Source organism: Oryctolagus cuniculus, chromosome 3, assembly GCF_964237555.1.
Source record: "Oryctolagus cuniculus chromosome 3, mOryCun1.1, whole genome shotgun sequence".
Taxonomy (NCBI): Eukaryota; Metazoa; Chordata; class Mammalia; order Lagomorpha; family Leporidae; genus Oryctolagus; species Oryctolagus cuniculus.
The window spans coordinates 179639362-179661383 of record NC_091434.1 but is presented as its reverse complement, the minus strand read 5'-3'; the positions used below and the strand labels follow the sequence as shown (position 1 = coordinate 179661383).

The 22022-nt window shown below is 47.5% G+C and overlaps 1 protein-coding gene across 6 annotated transcripts in view; it reads right to left on the bottom strand.

The window, feature by feature from the left end:
* Positions 1 to 5161: 5161 nt before the first annotated feature.
* Positions 5162 to 22022, bottom strand: part of LOC103348625 (neuroblastoma breakpoint family member 6) — a 38889-nt gene continuing 22028 nt past the window's right edge. For 5 of the 6 annotated variants that reach the window (XM_070071365.1, XM_070071364.1, XM_070071366.1 and 2 more), the window contains 11 exons: positions 20749 to 20851; positions 19783 to 19988; positions 18108 to 18162; positions 17011 to 17195; positions 16160 to 16214; positions 15203 to 15375; positions 13605 to 13659; positions 12365 to 12534; positions 11859 to 12098; positions 8726 to 8930; positions 5162 to 5945 (listed from right to left, as the gene is read on the bottom strand). In XM_070071365.1, the coding sequence (XP_069927466.1) occupies positions 5879 to 5945; positions 8726 to 8930; positions 11859 to 12098; positions 12365 to 12534; positions 13605 to 13659; positions 15203 to 15375; positions 16160 to 16214; positions 17011 to 17195; positions 18108 to 18162; positions 19783 to 19988; positions 20749 to 20851 (1514 nt within the window). In that variant the 3' untranslated portion in view covers positions 5162 to 5878. The remainder of the gene's footprint in view (positions 5946 to 8725; positions 8931 to 11858; positions 12099 to 12364; positions 12535 to 13604; positions 13660 to 15202; positions 15376 to 16159; positions 16215 to 17010; positions 17196 to 18107; positions 18163 to 19782; positions 19989 to 20748; positions 20852 to 22022) is intronic. The other variant, XM_070071369.1, reaches the window with a different exon arrangement.

The window sequence follows — 22022 nt, the reverse complement described above, 5'->3', positions numbered from 1 at the left end:
ATAGTAAGATTTTTTCTTCTGATAACTTTTTTTTTTTTTGACAGGCAGAGTGGACAGTGAGAGAGAGAGAGACAGACAGAAAGGTCTTCCTTTTGCCATTCGTTCACCCTCCAATGGCCGCCACAGCTGGCGCATTGCGCTAATCCGATGGCAGGAGCCAGGTGCTTATCCTGGTCTCCCATGGGGTGCAGGGCCCAAGCACTTGGGCCATCCTCCACTGCAGTCCCGGGCCACAGCAGAGAGCTGGCCTGGAAGATGGGCAACCGGTACAGAATCCGGCACCCCGACCGGGACTAGAACCCGGTGTGCCGGCGCCGCAAGGCGGAGGATTAGCCTATTGAGCCGCGGCGCCGGCCTCTTCTGATAACTTCTAAAACATACCACGACATAATTGCCTTTGGACTGTAGATAAACGTGACTGCTCCTTCACATTTAGATAACAATATTAGCAATCCAATGAAAACAAGCATAGAAGCATCCTGTAAAATTAGTTTTTTTTAAATAGTAGATTTTTTACAACCTTGAAATTTTAGTTGTTTTATTTTTAATTCTATACCAATTTTATTAGAAACTCTTTATACAATGATGGTTCAAATGGTTCTTGTTATAATTATATATTCAGAAGTTGCAGGTTTTTTTCCTATGATTCATAGGATTATAGTAAATTTTCTACTTTGTGAAGGTTCTTTTTTCATTGATGGAATGCAGAGGTTATTATTGGAAATGGCCAACTTTTATTAAAATGTTTCTGGAAATAAAGCTAATGTGTAGTGAGCATTTACTAGGTGAAAGGCACAATATCAGTATTTTACCTGCACATCTCATTTAAACTGTGTGACAATCTATGTAGGATGCAATCCTATTTGACCTATTGTGTAATAAGGAAGGGAGCCACAGAAAATTTCAGAAACCTCAGTACCATCATCTCATGGCCAGTTAGGTTTTCTACTCAGAGCCTTCTGAGTCACCTGCATCTGCTGAAATCAATGTTCTCCCTTCTTTGACTCCATTTTAAATACTTCCAAGGAGAAAGAAAAATGCCTTGAATGGATCTGATACTCGCAGCCACATGCTTTTAATCCTGTGCTAGAAATAAACCATCTGAGACACAGTGCACTAACCTCAGATGAGATTGATAGAGACAGGAGATTTTAATTTTTTTTACCAGGGGAGGGGTCACGAGAGTGGGAATAACTAGCCAGCAACAAAGTGTCTAAGTTCAGACACAGGTCTTGCAAAAGCCCTGGTAACCTTGTCCAGAGGCTCTGAAGGCTCGGCAGGCTGTCCACTCTCCTGCCATGGTGCAGGGCCCTACCCTCTCTTACCCTTTCCTGGAAACAGAGCCTACTCCCATCATATTTTCCCTGAGGAAGGTGATTTCTGAGCAGTCATAAAGCCCAATTTTTAAATTTTTCTGGAAAGCCTGTTCATATCTGGACTTACCTTCTGGCTGATCTTCCTTTTGGGCCTGGCAATTGGCACAGGGTTAGATTGCTGCTTGGGATGCCTGCATCCCATATGGGAGTACCCTGGCTCCACATCCACTTGATGCTTGCAGATTCAGGGAGGCAGAAGGTGATGCCACAAGTTCTTGGTGACCATCTATCCATATTCCTGCACTGAATTCTAGACTCCTTGGCCTGGCTCTGCCCTGTCTATCGTGGGCATTTGGGAAGTGACCCAGTAATTGGAAGCTCTCTCTCTGTCTCTGTCTCTCTGCCTTTCAAATAAATAATAGAGAAAAACTAAGGAAATGAAAATATATTGTCCCCTTTTGTTCCCTTGCAAATGTTCTGATTTCTAGACTGCATCTCTAACATGACCCTGAAGCCCTTTTTCTCTCTTTTTTAATCCCTGCTCTTGTGTTTTTCACTCTTTAGGGTTCTTTTTTAAAGCTGATGTCTGTATAAAAGAGTAGCAAGCGGGACTAGGCCACCAATGCCTCTTGTCACATAAATGGGAGGGCATGAATAATGTCACTTCTCATCAGTCTGCTGGCCTGCAGTTTAATCAGTGGGTTCAATGGCACAACATGAGTTTCACAGAAGGAAACAGCTAGTGGCATTACCCAAGGGTTCTGGTTTCGACAGAAGAGGCCCTGCCAAGGGCTGATATTTAGGCACCTACTGCTTACATGTTATAGAAATTCCTGGTTGTGGGAATGAGTTCAGAATGGTCACGTGAATGTGAGTGCAAGTTCTGTGTAGAGGGACGTGGTGCCTTGTGGCTGAGGGAGTCCTGGAGCCAAGTGCATGGCAGGTGAGGAATGAGGAGACTATAGGGGAGGTAGGAAACGCATGTGCTCACATGTTCAGATGGCTGTGCTCAAAGGCAGAGTGACATGCCCGGGTGAGGCTGCTCTCCTGTCTTCCATCTGTTCTTGCTCCCATCAGGTTCCTCACTATGCAGAGCTTGACCACATGGTTTGTGAGTGAGGCAGTGAGTCTGTCCTGTATGCTCTGGTGTGTGACCTAATGCAGCTGGGCTGATCTTGCTCATGGAGCTCCTTCTGCCCTTGAGTCTTCACCTTCTTCCCTCCTGCACACTCACTCCTTCCACTCCTGCTTCTCTCTGCTCAGATCCTGAGGCTGCCCCACACTCCAGAGAAGCAGCAGTTTTTCCAGGTGGTCTCTCCTTACTGCCTGTTGCTCACTATTGCTTCACTGCTGTTACTCTCAACTCATTTCTGTCTGTAGTTGGGGTGCGTGTGTGTCAATGTCTCCTCATGAGTCTGCAGGTGAACTTGGGAGGACACATTAGAAAGTGGAGGAAGGAACCTCAGGCATCTTCTGTGGGTTCTCCCCCACGTCTGGCTTTCTGTCCTCTGCAAGACTGCTGGACCCTGTTGGAGGCCACCAACCTCTTGCCTCTGCATTTGGGTATCCTTTCATGCATCTTGGAGATATTTGGAGCTCTGTGACTACCCTACATCCAAGAACTCTACTTTCTGGACCCACAAAATTCTCAGGATAATGCCAAGTACTGCCCCGGCCATGGTCACAACAGTTTCTGTCTTGAAGGGTCTCAGCCGTAAGGAAGATTCTCTCAGTTCCAGGGAGGTGCTTGATACTGCAGTCTGTCTACAGCTATAAAACACAGAGTCCAGGCTACTCAGGGGGGTTGGTGTCAGCTCAGAGGTATTAGGTGAGGTCTGCAATGCCAGCACCATCTCCGAATGGAGCCCCCCTCAGTCCTGGCACCATCGTTTGTCTGTTTGGGACCTGGGCTGCCTCCTATTCTTTCCCCAGGTGTTAGGTGGAAAATGTCCCATTAGTCATTGTGCTGTGTAGAAGGAAATGATCCGGCAGCAAGGTTAACAGTGTAATTCCTGTGATGATACGCTGTGAGGAAGTAATCGCTTTTGCTGGTTTGTAAAAAGCCATCTAGACAAAGGGCCATGAAATATGAATAGACACATCCATGAACTGCCTCAGATTAACAATCCACCACCTAGACCAACATCTAGAGCCCATCTGGCTTCCAGAAGTTTCCCAAATACACTTCCTAATGACACTTGTCTCCCTGCCTTGAGCAGTTCCCACACACTCATCTGCACTAGGTTCTTATCCTTGTTAACCCTGTAACTGTTCGCTGTGCACACCTAGAGGGTTGAAATAAACCTGTAAATGTACTGTGTACACTCAATGGCTTTTTCACTCATAGTGTTGAATGTAATAATTATCAAGTATTCAACCATTTTCATTGCTAATTACATATGCCACAGCATCATTTTGATTCTACTAATTGTGGGTATTTAGGTTGTTTCCAGGTTTTGACCCCTGGACACAATATGCCACTGGTCTTCATTGTTTGGGCATAGGAGCAATCATGTCCATAGATTATACCAGGACTGGAATTCTAGGTTCCTGGGTTAGAACAGTGCAAGCATTGTTGTTAGGGTTAAAAAAATACGTAAAGCCACATATGCATTCTATGCAGTGATGATGAGAAAAATGAAACAAATTGGAATAAGGTGACGTATTGTATTAATAGATTCAAGGTTCAGTGTCAAGGACATAATCAGTGTGGTTTCTAAACACATCCTGCACACCTCACGCGATCTTGATATCTTCACACCTCTCATCAGGAAAGAACTGGCACAGCTGGCTTCCAGCTAGGCACTCCATCTGTATGTGCATTTCACAGGGAAATTCTTGTGCTTTGAGCCCTCTAAAACCACAAGACAAAGGTTTAGAAATAAAGGTGTGGAGAGTTGGGGTGGGAGGGTAGAGTTCTCAGGAGCTAGGCACTGGGCCTCCATTTTGGGAGAATCAGTAAAAACGCAGAGCCTGCAGCACCAGGGGAAGACAGCAGGCTGCATGGCTATTTTGTGCAAAGGAAGGCTGAGGGATGGAGACCAGAGTGAGGGGTGGTCACAGAATTGGATGAGATGGAGGTCAGAAAGAGGGACGGCCACTTTTGGCCAAGGAAGAAAATATTTGATATTTAGCTCACCATCCTTATCCCCAATTCCATATCCTGTCTCTCCACCCTCCTTCTGCTTTCCCCTCCAGCTCCTCATATCATAGAGGGGTGGCACGATCCAAGCATGTGTGTGGATTCTTGTATGAATAGGTGCAAATATTAACCTCCAAAGTTTTAGTATAAGGAAGTGGCATCTTTTGAGAGTTCATCAAATCATCAGGGCAGAGCCCTCATTGGTTCCCTTAAAAAAGTAGGCCTCCGGGAAGCTACCTTGACCTTCTATCATGTGAGGATATACACCGAAGAGACCATGTATAGACCAGGAAAGGAGCCCTTCTCAGATACCACAGACCTCCCAGCATGCACAACTACAAGAAACAAGTTTCTGTGTCTTATAAGCTAAGTAGAGTGTGGCGTTTTGTTCTAGCAGCTGGAATGTGCTGAGATGTGACGCAGGCATCTAAACAGTAGCTCACACATATGTGTTAGCTCATTTTGATGTCATAGGAAAAATATTTCTCTATTGAAGGAAAAGATAGGATAATAAGAAACTCCTAATATTTTAAATAGAGCACACTATTGGGAAGAGTTTATAATATCACCTAAATATTGAAATAATATTTAGTTCAGTTCAGTTTATATCCATATTCACCAAAAGCAATCATGTTAGTAATAGACTGATCATAATACTTAATTTAAAAAATTACCAGGACCACAATGATAGCAAATAAAACAAACATTTAATGGTATGGAATAATAAAAGGTATGTTCATTTACACTGTAGAAAGTCAATAGATATTAGGATATAAAAATAATTAATATAGAAAATTTCCAATGGGCACAAATGAATATAAGAAGTAATCCAGGCAGAGATGAGCAATTGGTGGTAAAATTTCTGCAGAAAGATCAATACAGAACAGGGAATCTATACATTCTTCAATCGCCACTCTCCACATTTTTGATAATAAAAAAGTAAAGTATCTTTTGGATACAGATGAAGGTGACTATTTAACTTAATATCCAATCCCAGTGTGACTATAATGTTGATGGACAAACTGTCCATGCTTTGCCTCCTGATGTGATGTAACAGGAAGTTATAGCACAGCATTAACTATCTGGTGAAATGTTTAGGGTAAAGTAAATCATGATGAAACTGTCAAATTCCTGAGACCAGAAACTGATGTGTCCTCCAAAACACATTGCATCTATCTGGAGGCAAAACTTGCCTGGCTTAGTGTGTTACTTACTTCTGTTTTTTTGCCAGATCTTATTCTTTATGTGATAAGAATTGAGACGTGCCCAAGTTAAGGTCTCAGGCCTAGGTGTCCTTAGGTAGTAACCATAATATGAGACTGAAACAATGTCTTCCATCCTGTTGGAGAACAAATCTTGAGTGGATAGGGTAGGACATGACTGGATTTTCTATCAAGGTGTTGCTCATCAAAGAGGAAAGCTACTTTTCCTGGCACACTTTCATTGTATCCAGCACAGGTCCCCATATCTCCATCAGTTCCTGGTATCTGATAGAGAGAGAGAGAAATTCAATAAGAGGTCAGGCCTTGCTGATAGCTGAGTCTGTTGGGATTGCCCAGTAGTGACAGAGGCCAGAGACAAAGAGACAAACATGTGAAGATGAGCTTCAGGTTGACTGAAGTGGGAAAGTGATACCTACAAGGTAGAATGCCTCCCTAAACCTACAGTTCAGCCTGTGTGAAGAATATGGAAGTCCTGTACTCTTCTAACCAGAAGCTGGTCATATCACCCATTTTCCTCCTAAGCCTCTTCCATGGTCTTGAGCAAAAAAATGTCTTTTCCCATCTCCTAAGGATAGGTATTCCTAGCACCAATCATGCACATTCAGAAAGACAGATGAAAGAGAAAGGACCTCTTTCAGTGAAATAAACTATTACAATTCTGTGTCCCGGAGGGAAGAATAGGTGACTATGGGAATAGCCGTAGACATGTGACCCAATGGTAATCTCAGAAATATCCAAGTCCAGTCTGTCCTTTAACAAAAGAGATGTAAATAAAGGCATAAGACTTGTTTTTGACAACTATGGCACTAGAATCCATGTCTCCAGCTCTTTTTTTAAAATTTGAAGGATGGAGAGCAAAAAAATCCAATCTGGAAGCTTCCACAGTCATAAGAGGCCGCTGAGTCACCTTGAGTAGATAGGAATATGGCCTTCCAGAGAAATCTGGTAAGTGATTTTACCCAGGAGAAAAAGGAGTAAAATCAAACTCAAAAGGGAGTTAACCAAGAGGATAGGAAATTGAACCTTGGCCTTGCCCTGTCCATTAAAGGCAGAATCTCCGGTATTGGGTCAAAGCATCCAAGCTAGTTCAAAGGTCACCCAGAGTTTCCTAAAAAGCGTGATTTAAAACTGCTCTGTAGTCCTCATCTGTTTTTTACCATTCCTTTCCTTTCCTTCCACCTATTCAAACATGAACTTCATTCCCCCTGGCCTTCAATAGTCTCATCTTCCCTCTGACAGTCTGAGGGAGGTCACTCTCCCTTCTCACTTTAACTTGCCCAGGGCAAGGAGTCTCCTTCTCAGTTTGAATCACCTGGACCTTATCTATCTTCTTGGATCTTCAGGGTTTGCCTGAGTTAACTCACTACAAAAGCTGCTCAGTTTGGTGCTCTTATGTTCAATAACTAACTCATTCCCTTTTTTATTCTATTTTATTCAAAGTATACATGTTTCATGTATACAAATTTAGGAACATGGTGAGACTTCCCAATCTACCCTCCCTCCAACCCACACTCCTATACTTTCTCCTCCTTCTTCTCTTAATCCCTCTCTTACGTTTTATAATTATCTACTTTCAGTTTACTTTATACTCATAAGATTAATCCTACACCAAGGAAGAATTCAACAAACAGTAAGAAGAAAAAAACACTGTTTCTCAACAATAGACACAAGGGCTATAAACAATCATCAAACCACAAAATGCCAAAAAAATTCATTTTCTAGATTTTTACCTGAATATTTGAAATTGGCATTGGGAGACCAAAAAGACAAGTCAGAATGTCTACGCATGTCATGCTCTACACAGTTTTGACCTGTCCTTTATGTCTATTTTTGAAAATAATATTTTGTGTGAATATTAGAGGGTTGTCTTTTTTAAAACATTCATTTATTTATTTGAAAGACAAAGTGACAGAGAGAGGGAAAGACAGAGAGAGGGAGAGACAGAGACAGAAACAGAAACAGAGGGAGAGAGAACAAATCTACTGATTCACTACTCAGGAGTGCAGAACTGGGTGGCAGGGACCCAAATATTTGGGTTATCATCCATGTCTATCCCAGAGCCATTACTATGAAGCTGATTGCAAGCACAGTAGCCAGGATTTGAAGCAGCACACCAATAAGGATGCAGGCATCCCAAGCAGTGGCTTGACTTGATGCACCACAATGCCCTCCCTATGTTTACTTTATGACCAGTGTCTCCTTATTGGTCCCTCTAATGAACTCTGCCTAACTGCAGCTTGAGTGTGTCCCTGAAGTGTGGCCACTGGGTCATGGTAATCCCTTGAACATTGGATCTGAAGACAAACTTGACTCTAGGTCTATAAGAGGGATAATGAGGACAGCAGCTATGGGAAAAGAGCAGAGCTCAGAGTGCAGCCAAGGAGATGGAGATGACAGTGACTGGTTGGCAACCCATGTGTAGTGACAGGAGGATTTAGGCAGGGCAGGCATGCTCTGGGAAGCTGGTGAATTTCCCTTCTTCTCTCCCATTTACGACACTTCCCATTTTGCTTGTTCACCAAGACCCTACCAATCGTGCACCTTCAACACTCAAAAAGTGCCCAGAATGGCTGGACCCCTCCTGCTGCAGTCCCTTCCCAGGTAGATCACAGCCCAATCGATGACTCCCACACCCCATGTCCTGGCGGCCACACCAGGTGACGCAGAAGAAACTGAAGTTAGGATACCTATTAGAGACCCAGGACCCACTCCCCTACTGGACATCTAGCTCTGCAGCTTTCTCCACCTCCCTTTGTTCTCTCATTGGCCTAATAGAAAACTGTGACTTTGCATCTTGGACTCTTCCCCTATTTCTATATTGAAAGAAGTCAAGAACCAGGACACATTACCCTGCCACTGCAAGTGGAAAATAGAGGGAAGACCAGACAGAGGTTACAGCAGATGATGGAAAGACCAAGTTGGGGAGAGAAAAAACGGGGGGAAATGAGGTAAAGCACTCACATATACAGCAATACAGAACAAATGCACACTCACATATACAGCAGTACAGAATAAATGCATCTAAGAGTGACAGCTGTGATTACCTCTGCACCTCAAGTTGAAAACCAGGGATACGGTATGATAGTCTCCATTTGGTAAAATGACGTTTTCTTTGGATCATCTTTTTCAGGACATCGGAGCCCTCAGGGTGGCCACTGACTTGACTTGCATGGCTGCTGGTAGTTGACCCCTCAATAGTATTAGCCCTCTGCTTGGGACTGCTCCCAAGACAGCCATCAGTAACGGGCTCTGAAAGTGAAACCATAGACAACAATATCCACTATTACATATGACCTTACTGTGACACACTCTTCTACCAAGGTGGGCACCGAATAAGCAAAGTGACCCTGTACAAGAAAGTCCAAGGGGTAAGAGAAGCCAATAGAGATGCTTTTGCGTTTCCTTATCATTGGTCTTCCTTACAAATGCATTCAGGATAAGACTGCCAGTAGGCAAACCTACTGCTGTCTGACAAAAAACATTGAAGCAAATTGGAGCAAATGAAAACAAAGAGTTCTCAGATTCGTAGGACAAAAGCGAGGGCTAATCATACTATACAGAGGCATGCCACTAGGAGTAGAGATGTCACCTTAAAATCAAGTCATATCAAAGTCATAAGGAAAACCCATCAGAGCAAAAATATAAGGAAAATTGGAGATTAAAAACGTGTATCATTATATACTTCATATGAGCATACTATATATAAAATTACTGAAAAGAACATGGTATATATCATGGAATACAGGAACATACATGTATAATTTGGAGTGTTCTTTAAAAAGGTTATGAAAATACATATTGTGACCAAACAGTGCATGGATTTCAAAATGTTTCTGTGACATACAGAACTCATTTTTAATTCCATTTTCCATGAACACCTTTTTAAACATTTTCATTTCATGGAAAAGCCAAGAGAGACAGATAGACAAGAATGTCAGAGGGAGAAGGAGGAATCACCCATGTGCTTTTTCACTCCACAAATACCTGCAACAACTGAGAATGGGCTAGGCCAAACCCAGGAGCCAGGAATATTATCCTAGCCTCTCACATCAAGGGCAGGCAGCCAACCGAGTCATCACATGCTGCCTCCCAGGGTACACAGGAGCAAGGAGCTGGATCAGAGGCAGAAGACAGATTTGTACCAGGTACACTGACAAAGGATATGGACATCCCCAGGGGGTAGGTACCCACTATGTCACAACACCCATGACATTCCATGAACTCCCTGAAGTACTCTCGTGTCACATGTGTGCGCATGTCTGTGTGCACACATACTATATGGAAATATGACCTTAACTGGGGATTTTGGAAATTTGGACTCCAATATTCTGACAGCTTTGACAATTGGTTGGAAATAAAAGAAAAACAAGAAATTTAGTAAGAGTGAGAGAAATGTATGTTGTCAGTAACACAACCTGCTACATGCCATGTGGAAAGCACAGTGTGGTTGGTGTGAAAATCTGCAAAGCCCTTTCAAAGTTCCCTAGACTACAGAGTGTTGCCTGGAGCCTGCAGGTGCTTAGTCAAGCACTCCTGGAACTGAGCAGGAAGAGAGTGACTGAGCCAGTGCATGAGCTATGGCTGGTACTGTGGGAGTCCAAGGAGAAAGAAAAGATCAGGGGAAGAGAAGAGGACCTGGGAGGGACAAGGTATCATGGCACGGGGCAGGTAGTACGCATGCCTGCCTCCACTGAGGCACTGAGCATGCCCAGGAGCCCTCCACAAGGTGTCAACTGGTCATCATTGTCTCATGAGACATATTCCTCCTCCTGAGCACACCGGTCCCTTCCTTTCTAGAAGGTGGGTTTCAGCAGACATCAGCCACAGGCAACCACAAGGGCTCCAGGAGGAGAAATTAAGAGAGGCAGGGAAAAGGATGGACAGGATCCAGGTAGAATGGGCAGGAGGGGCTCAATTTTAAGGAAATCAGAGCAGAAGTGGATCCTTGTGGTAAACCGAGGACGTGGCCATGGAGATGAGTGGAGCTGATAAATTCCATGGAGTCACAAAGGAGCCTGATGTGGCCACTTCATGTATGAAGGCTCCTGTTCATTTCAAAAAGAAAGGGAACCAGAAAAATAAGTTGAATCAATCAGAAGACCAAGGTGAGGGCCAAGGATGTACACTGAAAAAAATAGCCTCACACCCTATGGCTGCAAGTGTCTGACAGAGGAAAAGTGGCTTAGAGGGGAATGTTGAGGAAGCAAGAATGACAGGAGAAGGCCGGCGCCGTAGCTCAATAGGCTAATCCTCCACCTTGCGGCGCCGGCACACCGGGTTCTAGTCCCGGTTGGGGTGCCGGATTCTGTCCCGGTTGCCCCTCTTCCAGGCCAGCTCTCTGCTATGGCCAGGGAGTGCAGTGGAGGATGGCCCAGGTGCTTGGGCCCTGCACCCCATGGGAGACCAGGAAAAGCACCTGGATCCTGGCTCCTGCCATCGGATCAGCACGGTGCGCCGGCTGCAGCGGCGGCCATTGGAGGGTGAACCAACGGCAAAAGGAAGACCTTTCTCTCTCTGTCTCTCTCTCTCACTGTCCACTCTGCCTGTCAAAAAAAAAAAAAAAAAAAAAAGAATGACAGGAGAAAGAGAAAGAAGGAAAGAAAAAGTGGAAGGGAGGGAGGGAGTGGGGAGGGAAGAAAGGAAGGAAGGGAGGAAGGGAAGGAGGAAAGGGAGGGAGGAGGGAGGCAAGGAGGAAAGAAAACAAAGAAAGAGAAAAAGAAAGAGTAAGTCACCCTCTTAGTCCCTAGAAAGTGACACCAAAAACATGGCTGATCTACAGGTGGAACGTATGTACAAGCTCACTTTGTTACTGTTCAACTATATGCAAACTGAAACAATGGGTCACTAAACACCTAAAGAGGATGCTGAGCTATTCTAAGCCAGTCACTCTGGAAATTATGTTGATTAAGAACAACACAATCTGAAATGGGGTATGAGATACAGATGCCTATGATAAGTACCGTGGACAAGTTCAACATAAAGTATTTGGGAAGCCAGAGACCTGGAGGCAGAGCTGGTGCACAGAATCAGGCATTGACTCACCTCACTATGTCACAGCACTGCAGATTTCAACTTGACCCTGAGAGAACACAGCGAGGGCTGAGATGCCTCCTTTATCCATGACACAGTGAAAATCCATGCAACAATGGAAGCTTCCTGTGCCCTTTTCTTTCTTACCTTTGTGGAGCAGCCACTGGTTTCTTGAATCCATGTTTTCAGCAAAGCTGCAGGTGCTGGAGGAATCACTAAGCCTGGCCTCGTTGCTACCAGAGGCTAACTGCAGATCCACTGGCACTTGAGGACAGGCGTATCCCTGTAGTCTCGCCCACAATTCTGCATGTGAGATCGGCACCTTTGACAGGTGACAACCTAGTACTCCATGTAAGTGTTTCTGAGGACAAGCCTTCAATGTGCCACCTGAAAGGGGAGGAGGGTCTTAAGTACAGACATGAGAGTCAACGCTGGGTGATGTGCACATGAATTTGGACAAACAGGAAGCAATGGCTGCAGACTAAATGATGATGGTGTCTCAACTCTATTGTACAACTCCCTGATCACATGTGCTTTAGGCTTGATGTACAAAACTATACTGAATGACAGGGGAGCACTGTGTACAGTACATGTCCTGTTTTCACACAGGGAGATCATTAAGAACTTGACCAAATTACCATGGGAATACTCACTGGCAGAAACAAACAGGCGGAAGTGTGGCACCTGCACATGACCCCAGTCACTGCCCACAGTGGGGCAGGTGCAATCCACAAGTGATGGCATGGTTAAAGGTGGATATGGACATGCCACTGGGCTGAGCAGGAACTCCGGCTGTTCTGGTTTGGGCAGCCTCAGACAGACCCTGGAGGTGCAGAAAGGAATGAGAAGTAATAAAAGGAGAAATCTTTCCAAGACTTTGCTGGCTTAAGTAGTAGGGTAAAGGTTGTCCAAAGACAAGGGAGCCCATCCAGTGGCCCACTGTTCACCAAGGCGAAGCCTCACAGAGGGAGTGCAGACGGAGCCCGAGACTGAGGGTCAGGGGCAGTAAGAGTGAAAAGGTACTCAGGAAAAAGCTGTGCCACCCACCACTAGCACTCTCACCACTGATATAATGAGCCCAACAGAAGCTACTACTGGTCCTGTGAGAAACCAGCGATGGCGTGGAGTGTGCAGGCTTCAGTCACAAAGATGCACCTGCTGAGGAGGTGCTTTAGCACCCCAGGCTTCTCACCCCAGCCTGTTGCTCACCATCTGATGCTATGCTCAAGGGTTGGTTCTCATCCCGTTTTGTGTTATCAGCGGAAGGCAAAAACACACATGCACAACAAGCTGAGGACAGAAAGGGCCGATCTACAGGCCCTTGAGTGTGGCAGGGTAGTGGCCAGGACCAACCAAATTCCCTGAGTAGGCTGGTTGACTTGCGCTGGCCCTGAGGTTAATCCAAGGGAGAGAGTGGGGAAAATAATGGAAACTTGCAGGTTGCTCTTGTGTTAAGAAATAGCTTTGTTCCTATAAACATAGGGTATGGGCTTGAGGGTTATGGGTACTGTGGCTGACGCACCGCCCATGTCACAACTGCCAGCAGCTCCAGCGGCCTCCGGGAGACAAGGCTGAAATCCAGTCCTCTCCCATCCAGTGTTCAGGTATAGGTGGCACACCATTGTGTGTGTGTGTGTGTGTGTGTGCTGCCACTGAACACAGACATGAAATCTACAGCGCATCTAGTCCACTGGGACTTCTGGAGCCGCCCAGAAGCCTTCTATATCAGCAGGCCCTCTCAGCATGGGGCTTAAACCCAGAACCTGGTGGTGGAACACTGAAGATGGAGTAAGCTTTCTAGAGGACTCATGTCCCCAACACATGCTGTTTTCTCCCTGGATTTAGATTCCCCCAAGTGTTGAAAGAAAGTAGCCACACATGTTGGTGACTTACTTGGGTATTGGAGGACCAAGATAACCTGCTACCTTCTCTTCATACATTGGATACCCTAAAAATAAAAATCAGACAGTAAAAGGCACCTTGAGATCCCAGCACAAACAACTGTGTCACATAGTGTCTGATTGGAATGCTATAGCCAAGTTTATATGCATTGGGAGAGTGAGTATCTGACTCAGGAATATCACGGGAGGCAAAAGGGTAAGTCTTTTTGTTTTTTAAAGATTTATTTATTTATTTGAAATGCAGAGTAAGAGGGGGGGGGATTTCCATCCATGGGTTTACCTCCCAAATAGTCACAATAGACAGGGTTGGACCAGGCTGAAGCCAGGAGCCAGGAGCTTCATCTAGTTCTCCCGCATGGGTGGCAGGCTCCCAAATACATGGGCAATCTTCTGTTGCTTTCCCAGGCCATGAGTAGGTAGCAGAATTGGAAGCTGGAGCAGCTGGGACACAAACTGATACCCATGTGGGATGCAGGTGTTGCAGGTGATGGCTTAACCTGTTATACCACAATGAGGACTACAAAAGGATAAACCATACGGACACGGACCAGTCTACCTTCCCCGGGAGCCAGGAGACCCCACTCTCTCTCTTTCTCTGTGTTTTGGCAGGACATCATCCACACTCACTGTGTCCTGGGTCTGTGACTACCTTAATCACCCCCTACCCGAGCATGTCACAACCACCAGTAGCTCCAGTGGCGTCCGGGAGACAAGGCTGAAATCCAGTCCTCTCCCATCCAGTGTTCAGGTGTAGGTGGCACACCATTGTGTGTGTGTGTGTGTGTGTGTGTGCTGCCACTGAACACAGACATGAAATCTACAGAGCCTCTAGTCCACTGACTAGAAGCTTAGAAGCCTTCTACATCAGCAGGTGCTCTCAGGCTGGAGGCTTAAACCCAGAACCCGGTGATGGCACACTGAAGATGGAGTAGCTTTCTAGAGGACTCGTGAGCTTAGTCATCCACGTGGCTTGCTTCAGGGATGTCTAGGAGCCAGAGGTGGATGAGGACACCTGGGACCATGGCCAGAAGGGAGTGCCAACCAGGACATGAATCTCATAGGGGAGACAGCAATTGGCACATGTGTCCTTTGCTCCCACACCGGAGTCCAGACAGGAACCTCACCAGTGGGAGGCACAGAGGCCAGCATGATGTCGCTCCACCTGCCTTGGGAAATATGACCTGAGAACAGATCAAGTGGACCCAGGCAAGACCCAAGAATCAAGAGATCAACAAAGTGAGAGTCACCAGCGCGTGAATGTCACACAGGAGATGGCCACGGGCCTCACAACTCCTTAACTCTCAATGGAGGAGGTACTTATTATGATATGAACTCAGGAGATGAACTCATGATGAAAGATCTCAGGGGACACAGGTATAACTCAAAGCCCAGGGGCAGAACCAACCAGTAGACCCATGCTGACCAGAGATACTCCAGACTGGGGACTCACACCACTGAGCCCAGTGCCTGGCTTCAGCCAATCACATTCTCCCATGCTGATTCAGGACAAGTGGCAGCAGGGTGGACACACGGCTATGAGCTAGACAGACCCTGAGGCTCAAAGGAGCACCTTTGCATGGGAGTACTCACCACCATGGCCAACGGCACGGCACAGCTGGTCCTCATGCTTGAAGTCCCAGATACCAGAACAAACCTGGTGGCTGACCAGGAGACTGACCATAGGACACAACCAACAGGGTCCTGCGTTGGCTGCACATGGGACATTGAAGTGCTCCATCTGGGGCACCACGAGTTCTGGCCTGCTGGGGTGGAAAGGCATACCAGGCTCACAAATTCAGAAAGCTGACTATGGCTGACCCGTGCCCGCCCTCCATGGGAGGCTAGGTGCATCCACGGCTAACGTAAAAATGAGGGCCCTCTAGAGGAGTCCTTCCGTCTGATCACAGAGCAGCTCCATGAGGGCTGGCAGAGAGAAGCTGGAAAATGAATCATAGGGAGCGAGAGGATCAGGGCGGCCAGAAATTTGGAAACCAGAGCTTTGATGCCCAAACTCCCAAATGAAACACAGGACCTCCTTCACAGCAGCTGTGGGTCACAAGAGGGGAAAAGGATCAAGTCCAAGGCTACAAAATGACAAATCCAGCCACTGAGGAGTAAGTGCGCCCTGGGCTAACCGCCTTCCGTTCCCACACACATCATGGACTGCTTTCCCAGCTTTTGTACTGGAACAAGAATCTCCCAGTGTGCAAAGCAGCATCCTTGGAAGGAATGCAGTGATGGCAACTGGAAGTGACTGAAGGCCAGAAGAAGCTCAGTCTCCACGTTCAAACTACGACAGTCACCCACATGGAGGAATTCCCCAGCCGACACTGAGTCTGAGACCCAGGACCACCTCCACGAGAGGCAAGGAAACAAAGGAACCTCAGTGGAGAGAGCCAACAAGGAAGAAATGCTGCCAACCGACACAAAAACATGTGGCAAAGCAGGGTTTGATCAAAATGCAGAACAAATCTATGTGCCTCACAGGAAATACAGGAAGTCTGCTGGGATCCCAGACACATCTGGGTACAAACAATGGTAACCTACCTGGGCAGGGCAGGACATAGGAAAGGCTGAACCGGGTCCAGAACTGTTGGGCAGACTGCAATAAAATCAAACAAGGAAGCTAACATTGAGGAATCCCAACTCTGCCTTGGCAAGTGAAAACCTGAAATCGAGAACTGACCCACACAACTCAAATTGGCAAGCGAAGGTGGGACACCGACCTCTCCCTGCCCTGCCAGCCCTGCCAGTCACTGGGAGGGTGACATCCACAGGCCCCCTGGGTCTCTAGAGAGCCAGGGCTTCCCAGAATGCTGTGGTGGGAGGGAGAGGTGTGAAGGCCAGGAATTCAGGCCTGACTCCGCCCTCGGAACACCAAGAGCACACAGAGCGCCCTAGAGTGCTCTGGCGCTCGTTCAGTTAGCAGACCAGAGAGGCAGAGACCAGGCGTCTGCATAGTGGGAACTCTGAAGCAGCGCGCAAAGCCACAGGAACAGGAGAGTGCTGGGAGCTGTGGCTTTCAGGGGATGGCAGCACATTGCAAATGAAGCCGGGAGTTGGGGGGGAGGGAGGCCACTGGCCTGCCCCTTTCCTCCTAGCCAGCCTGAGGCTTGCTCTCAAGGCACCTGCCCCAGAATCCCCACTGGGGCCGGCACGATGTGCCTGGACCTGGGAGGGTGTGTCAGGCCCCACAGTGTCACCCGCACTCTGGAGGCAGGACCAACCTGGACACCTCAGTGACCATGGATGTGCCTCACACCCTCTGCCCGGGGGGTCTCAACACCTGGGCCCTGTGGGCCGCCGCCCTCCCCCGCCCCACTGCGAAAGAAGGCCTTGCCTTGACCCAGGAACAGCCCCGCTGGTCAAGGGCGGCACCTGGCCCTGGGAGGACTCACCGCACATGGCTTTGGCCCAGAAGATGGGGCATTCCTCACGCTGGAGGCACCTGCTGCCTGCGGCACAGTCCTGGAGGTAAGTCACAGCCGAGGGCCCGGCCGGAGGACACGGCCAACAGGGTCCCGCGTTGGCTTCATGTGAGATAGGGAACTGCCCCAGCTGGGGCAGCTTGAGTTCGGGCCCGCTGGGGGTGGGAAGGAAACCACAGCAGGTTCACAATGGCGGCAGGGGCACTAACACCCACCCCTCCCTGCCTGCCGTCCCAGGGAAGCCAGGGCACGCGCAGCTATGGGCACGACGGGCCCCAGCGGCCGTCCTCACACCGGCCACAGGCCAGCGCCCTCCATGGGGGCTGCTCCAGACAAGTCGGGGATTGAGCCAGTGGGACACATACACCAGGTCCAGGGAGATCCCGGATGCGGGACTGACCCAGAGTTCGCACCCCGCCCACCAACATCCAGGACCCACGCAAGAGCTGGGGGCCACGCCGCACAGGCACTAAGGCACCAACTCCCCAGGCCTCACAACTGCAAAGCACCTGCCCTGCCCGAGGGGTGAGAGCCCACCTGCCCAGCACCACCCCACCCGAAGTCCGCTAAATCTGCCATCCATACCCCAGATATTTTGATGAGTTAAATACACCTGCCTAGGAGTAACTGTACCCCTGCACTGTTGCTCGCTCACCCCCACAGCTCAGGTTTCATCCTATGACTTCTCATGGCTGGCTCTGGGATATCAATGTGTCACTTTTCGGGCCATCCCGAAATAGAATATCCTAACATGGGTGGGAAGTGAATGCAGTCCGGAGGGTGACCCCCTCCTGTTGTAAGCCAGCAAAACTGCAATGACTTCAGGAACTCTGCATAAGACTGCTTGGTGAGTTGACCCTAGCACTCCCTCTAGGGCACCGAGTGGAGGAGTTGATGGGAACCCCTTTGGCAGCTCCACGACAAGATGTAGTGTTATCTTTGAGACATGAGGGCATGGACCTGTGGGAGTGCGATGGCCCCCTCAGCCTGTTTTTTCTCTCACAAGATCCAATGTGACATTTCAGGTATCCCTGCAAAGTCAAAGTCCACAGGGCTGGCAGACCTACCTGGTATGGGGAGAGTCCACGTAAGGTTCCTCCTGGTTCCCAGATTTCTGGTCAACTGCAAATCAAGTCAGAAATGGAAGGGCACCTTCAGGAAGTTGTCCAATGCCACAGCTACCACCACCAGGACTGCTACATTCTCCATGGGAGCCATCTGGTACTTTGGCAACAGCCTCAGAGGCTAGACTGTGAGTCTCCAGGCCACCAGCCCGGCCTGACCACATGTCCTTAGCATGGGGGATCCCATTTTCTCCATTGAAACAGGACGTTACCCACACCTCCTGTGGCCTCATTTTCTGGAAACCCTAAGATCATTTTGCCCCCAACAACATCATCTCCATCAATAAGCCATCTGGCTGCTGGGTTGAGAACAGCCAAATGCAGAATTCACTCTTCAAAGTCTTGGAGATTGGAAGGGCACGGAACTCTGTGCACTGCTACTAGGTGGAGGTGTGAAGTCTACCAAGCCTCTGATCCAGCAGGATCGCTGGGGCCACCCAGGAAGTCTTGTACATTAGTGGCTCCTGTCAGACCTAATGCCCCAAGTTGGAAACTGAGGACTATGGCAGAGTATTATAGAGACCTCGGGGGCTCAGTCAACTCATCAGGGAAGAGAAAGGCCACATGGTTTGCTAGGCTGAAATCCAGAGGTAGTTGCAAAATGCTGGGGGCTCTGGCTGTCAGGGAGTGTCACTGGGGTGTGACTATCCCACAAGAGATGGCCATAGTGCTACATCCACCATGAAACAGATTATCTGACACACTCCACAGACAAGGAGATTGAAATCCAGAACACATCAGTCACATGTGTGTGAAAACATGCTGAGGACACAGCGGAGACTTTCCACTCTTACACTGTGGCTTTTGTCCCTCTAACAAGCTGCCTCCAGTCACATCCTCTCTCCTGTGTTTTGAAACTAGAGGGAATATATTGGTTCTTTCCCCCATACCCGCCCTCCCACCCCACCTCTTCTCTCTCCCATTCCCAGTCCCAAAAGAGTTTCTTTAGGAAAAAAAAAGAAAAGAAAATCTCAGATCTGGGTTTGGAAAAATCTGTATATACTATCAATTCAACAGTAAATTTCTCTTTCTCTCTCTCTCTCTATTCCATCTGTAAATCCGCCTATTAAATAAAAAATAAAACTTTTTAAAAATTTAAGTGTTCCAGTTGCCCCTCTTCCAGTCCAGCTCTCTGCTGTGGCCCGGGAGTGCAGTGCAGGATGGCCCAAGTGCTTGGGCCCTGCACCCCATGGGAGACCAGGAGAAGCACCTGGCTCCTGGCTTCGGATCAGCGCGGTGCGCCAGCCACAGCGGCCATTGGGGGGTGAACCAACGGAAAAGGAAGACTCTCTCTCTCTCTCTCACTGTCCACTCTGCCGGTCAAAAAAAAAAAAAAGTTCACTGTATTTAATGCAAATAAAATCGAGCCTCCTGCTCCAAAGCCAATTTCATCAGGGAGGGGGGAGATCTTCGCAGCACTGGGACCTTCAAAGCTCTGCATTTCCCACTCTTTCTTCCTACACAAGCACCTCTGACCACAACATGGCCACAAATGTTTAGAGACATGTTTACAGAATTGCTTACACAAACGTAGACTGTTGGTGATTGCTCTTTGAAGAAGTGTGGAGCTGATGCCAGCCCGAGACTACCTTGAGTCTCTGAGCCTTGGCCACCTTACCTGTGCTGAGTGTGCCAGCAAGGTGCTCTGTCAGCCTGAGTAGCTCAGCGAGTAGTTGCTGCCTCCGGCAGCTGTCAGGGTCCTGCTGGGTGAGGAGGGCCTGGAGATTTTGATGGGTGAGCTGAGAAAGAGCTCTCCCTTCCCGTGACTTCCGCGGTAACTGGGTCAGCTCCTGGGCCTGCTCTTGAATTTGAACGCCACGTTTCCTAAGGTGAGACAGGAAAAAATACGTGAAGGTGGAAAGGGACCCATGATGTGTTCTCTGTGTCTCTGCAGAGATTTGGTGAGAACGTGCTCACATGGCCCTCCAAGCAGCGTCACTGCCCGTGTGGGAAAATGCCCACAGCAGGGAAGAGGAAAGGGGGAGCAAGAGATTCCTCGCTGTGAGAGACAGACCTTGCGAGGTTACTGGACATTGGGTTAAACTTTGGTTCCGTGAACAACACCAAGGTTCTTCCTCAGCTCCCTCATCAACACGTTCCTTCAGTCCCTCACTTCAGACCTTTCCTTACAAAGATGCAGTGTGCAGTGCGTGGACACAAAGGTACACACAGAACTACGCCAGGCACAGCGGCTTTCATCAGAAATAACGACTGACCGGGAGAACCGAAGACAGCGTCCACGGTCAGGAGGTGATGGAGATACAGTAAATGAGAAGGGGACCCTACAGCATTGTGTGGATACAGAATGTCTCTGTGTGGTTCACCTTGTTCAGTTTTGTATGTGAATTTCAAGTCAATAAGTGCCTTGTCTTTAAAGTCGAAAAGAGGTTCTCAGTAACCATTGCAGCCCACAGTTTGGTGTTTTTTGTGGTCTGCCTGCTTTATCAATCTGTTTGAGGTGTCAGCCCACCAAGTACATCCCTGCCCTTCTCCAGGCCACATCAGCTCTGCTTCCCCCAGCTGAGCTGCCCCACCTCAGAGATGCATTCACCTTTCCACCTGCCTAGCCCGAGAGCCTCCTTACTTGTGATGCCTCACAGGTCTCAGCTCCGCTGCCAGCTGCCCCTCCAGGAACTGCGGCTTCTTCCTCAGCACTGGTTCAATTAGATGTTTATGCTCTTCACAGTCTGAGAAAAGACACACGTGCACACACGTCTGCCTCAGTGGAAAGGTGGGCGGGCTGCTAAGGTCGGTGTCTTTGAGGAGGAGGAGCTACACCACCCTGCTCTTGGTGTGGATTTCCTCATCTTTGTTTCTCTGTTTCCCGGGGACAGGACACTTGATAATTTCCATTTTATTTATTTTTGTACAGGAAATTTTTTCTAATCCCTTCTTTTTATAAAAAAATAATGTTTTATTTCTTATTTTTTCAGATAATATTTTTGAAGATTTAGTATTTATTTGAAATGCAGAGTTATAGAGAGGCAGAGGCAGAGAGAGAGAGAGATAATCCATCCACTGGCTCACTCCCCAAATGGCCACAATGGCTGGCGCTGTGCCAATCTGAAGCCAGGAGCCAGGCTCTTCCTGCAGGTCTTCCACACAGGTGCAGAAGCCCAAGAACTTGGGCCATCTTCCACAGCTTTCCCAGGCCACTGCAGAGACCTGGATTGGAAGTGGAGCAGCCGGGTTCAAACCAGTGCCCATGTGGGATGCTGGCACTGAAGGTGGTAGTTTTACCCACTACACCACAGTGCCAGCTCCAGATAACACATTTTTCATTTACACTACTGTCAAAGGCTTAGGGGCTCTACTTAATAAAGAGTTCAAGAAATAAAGCATAAGTGGGCCATAATCAGCCAGAGAACAGACAAGGGCTATATACAATAATCAAATGAAAAGATGTTCAACTTTACTTATGTTAAGAAAACTCTAAAGTAGTCACAAAAACATTAAAACTATAGTAGTATATAATTCCCACCAATTTATTGGTAAAAATTTAAAACAAAGTTTGAGAAAACACTATATTTGCAGCAAATAAGCGAAGAAGAATTCCCACCCTACAGCTCAGTGAAAACGTGGAAGATTTTCTGAACTTGTGTCTCAGTTATTCCATGCTCAACCAACTGATGTTAAAAATACTAATTTTAATCCTTCTCAGAGCATGGTAGCAATGTAACTTATTTGGTGGAAAGAAGAGAAGAATCAGGGTTAGAAAACAGGTCATTTCTCCAAGAGTTGAAATCAAATACTCAACATTTTGGTGACACTGAACCTATAGAACTTATTGTAGGATGGAAACATGAATGCTGGTGTGCTTCCCATTCAATCCATATTAACAAATTTCTGTATTTTATT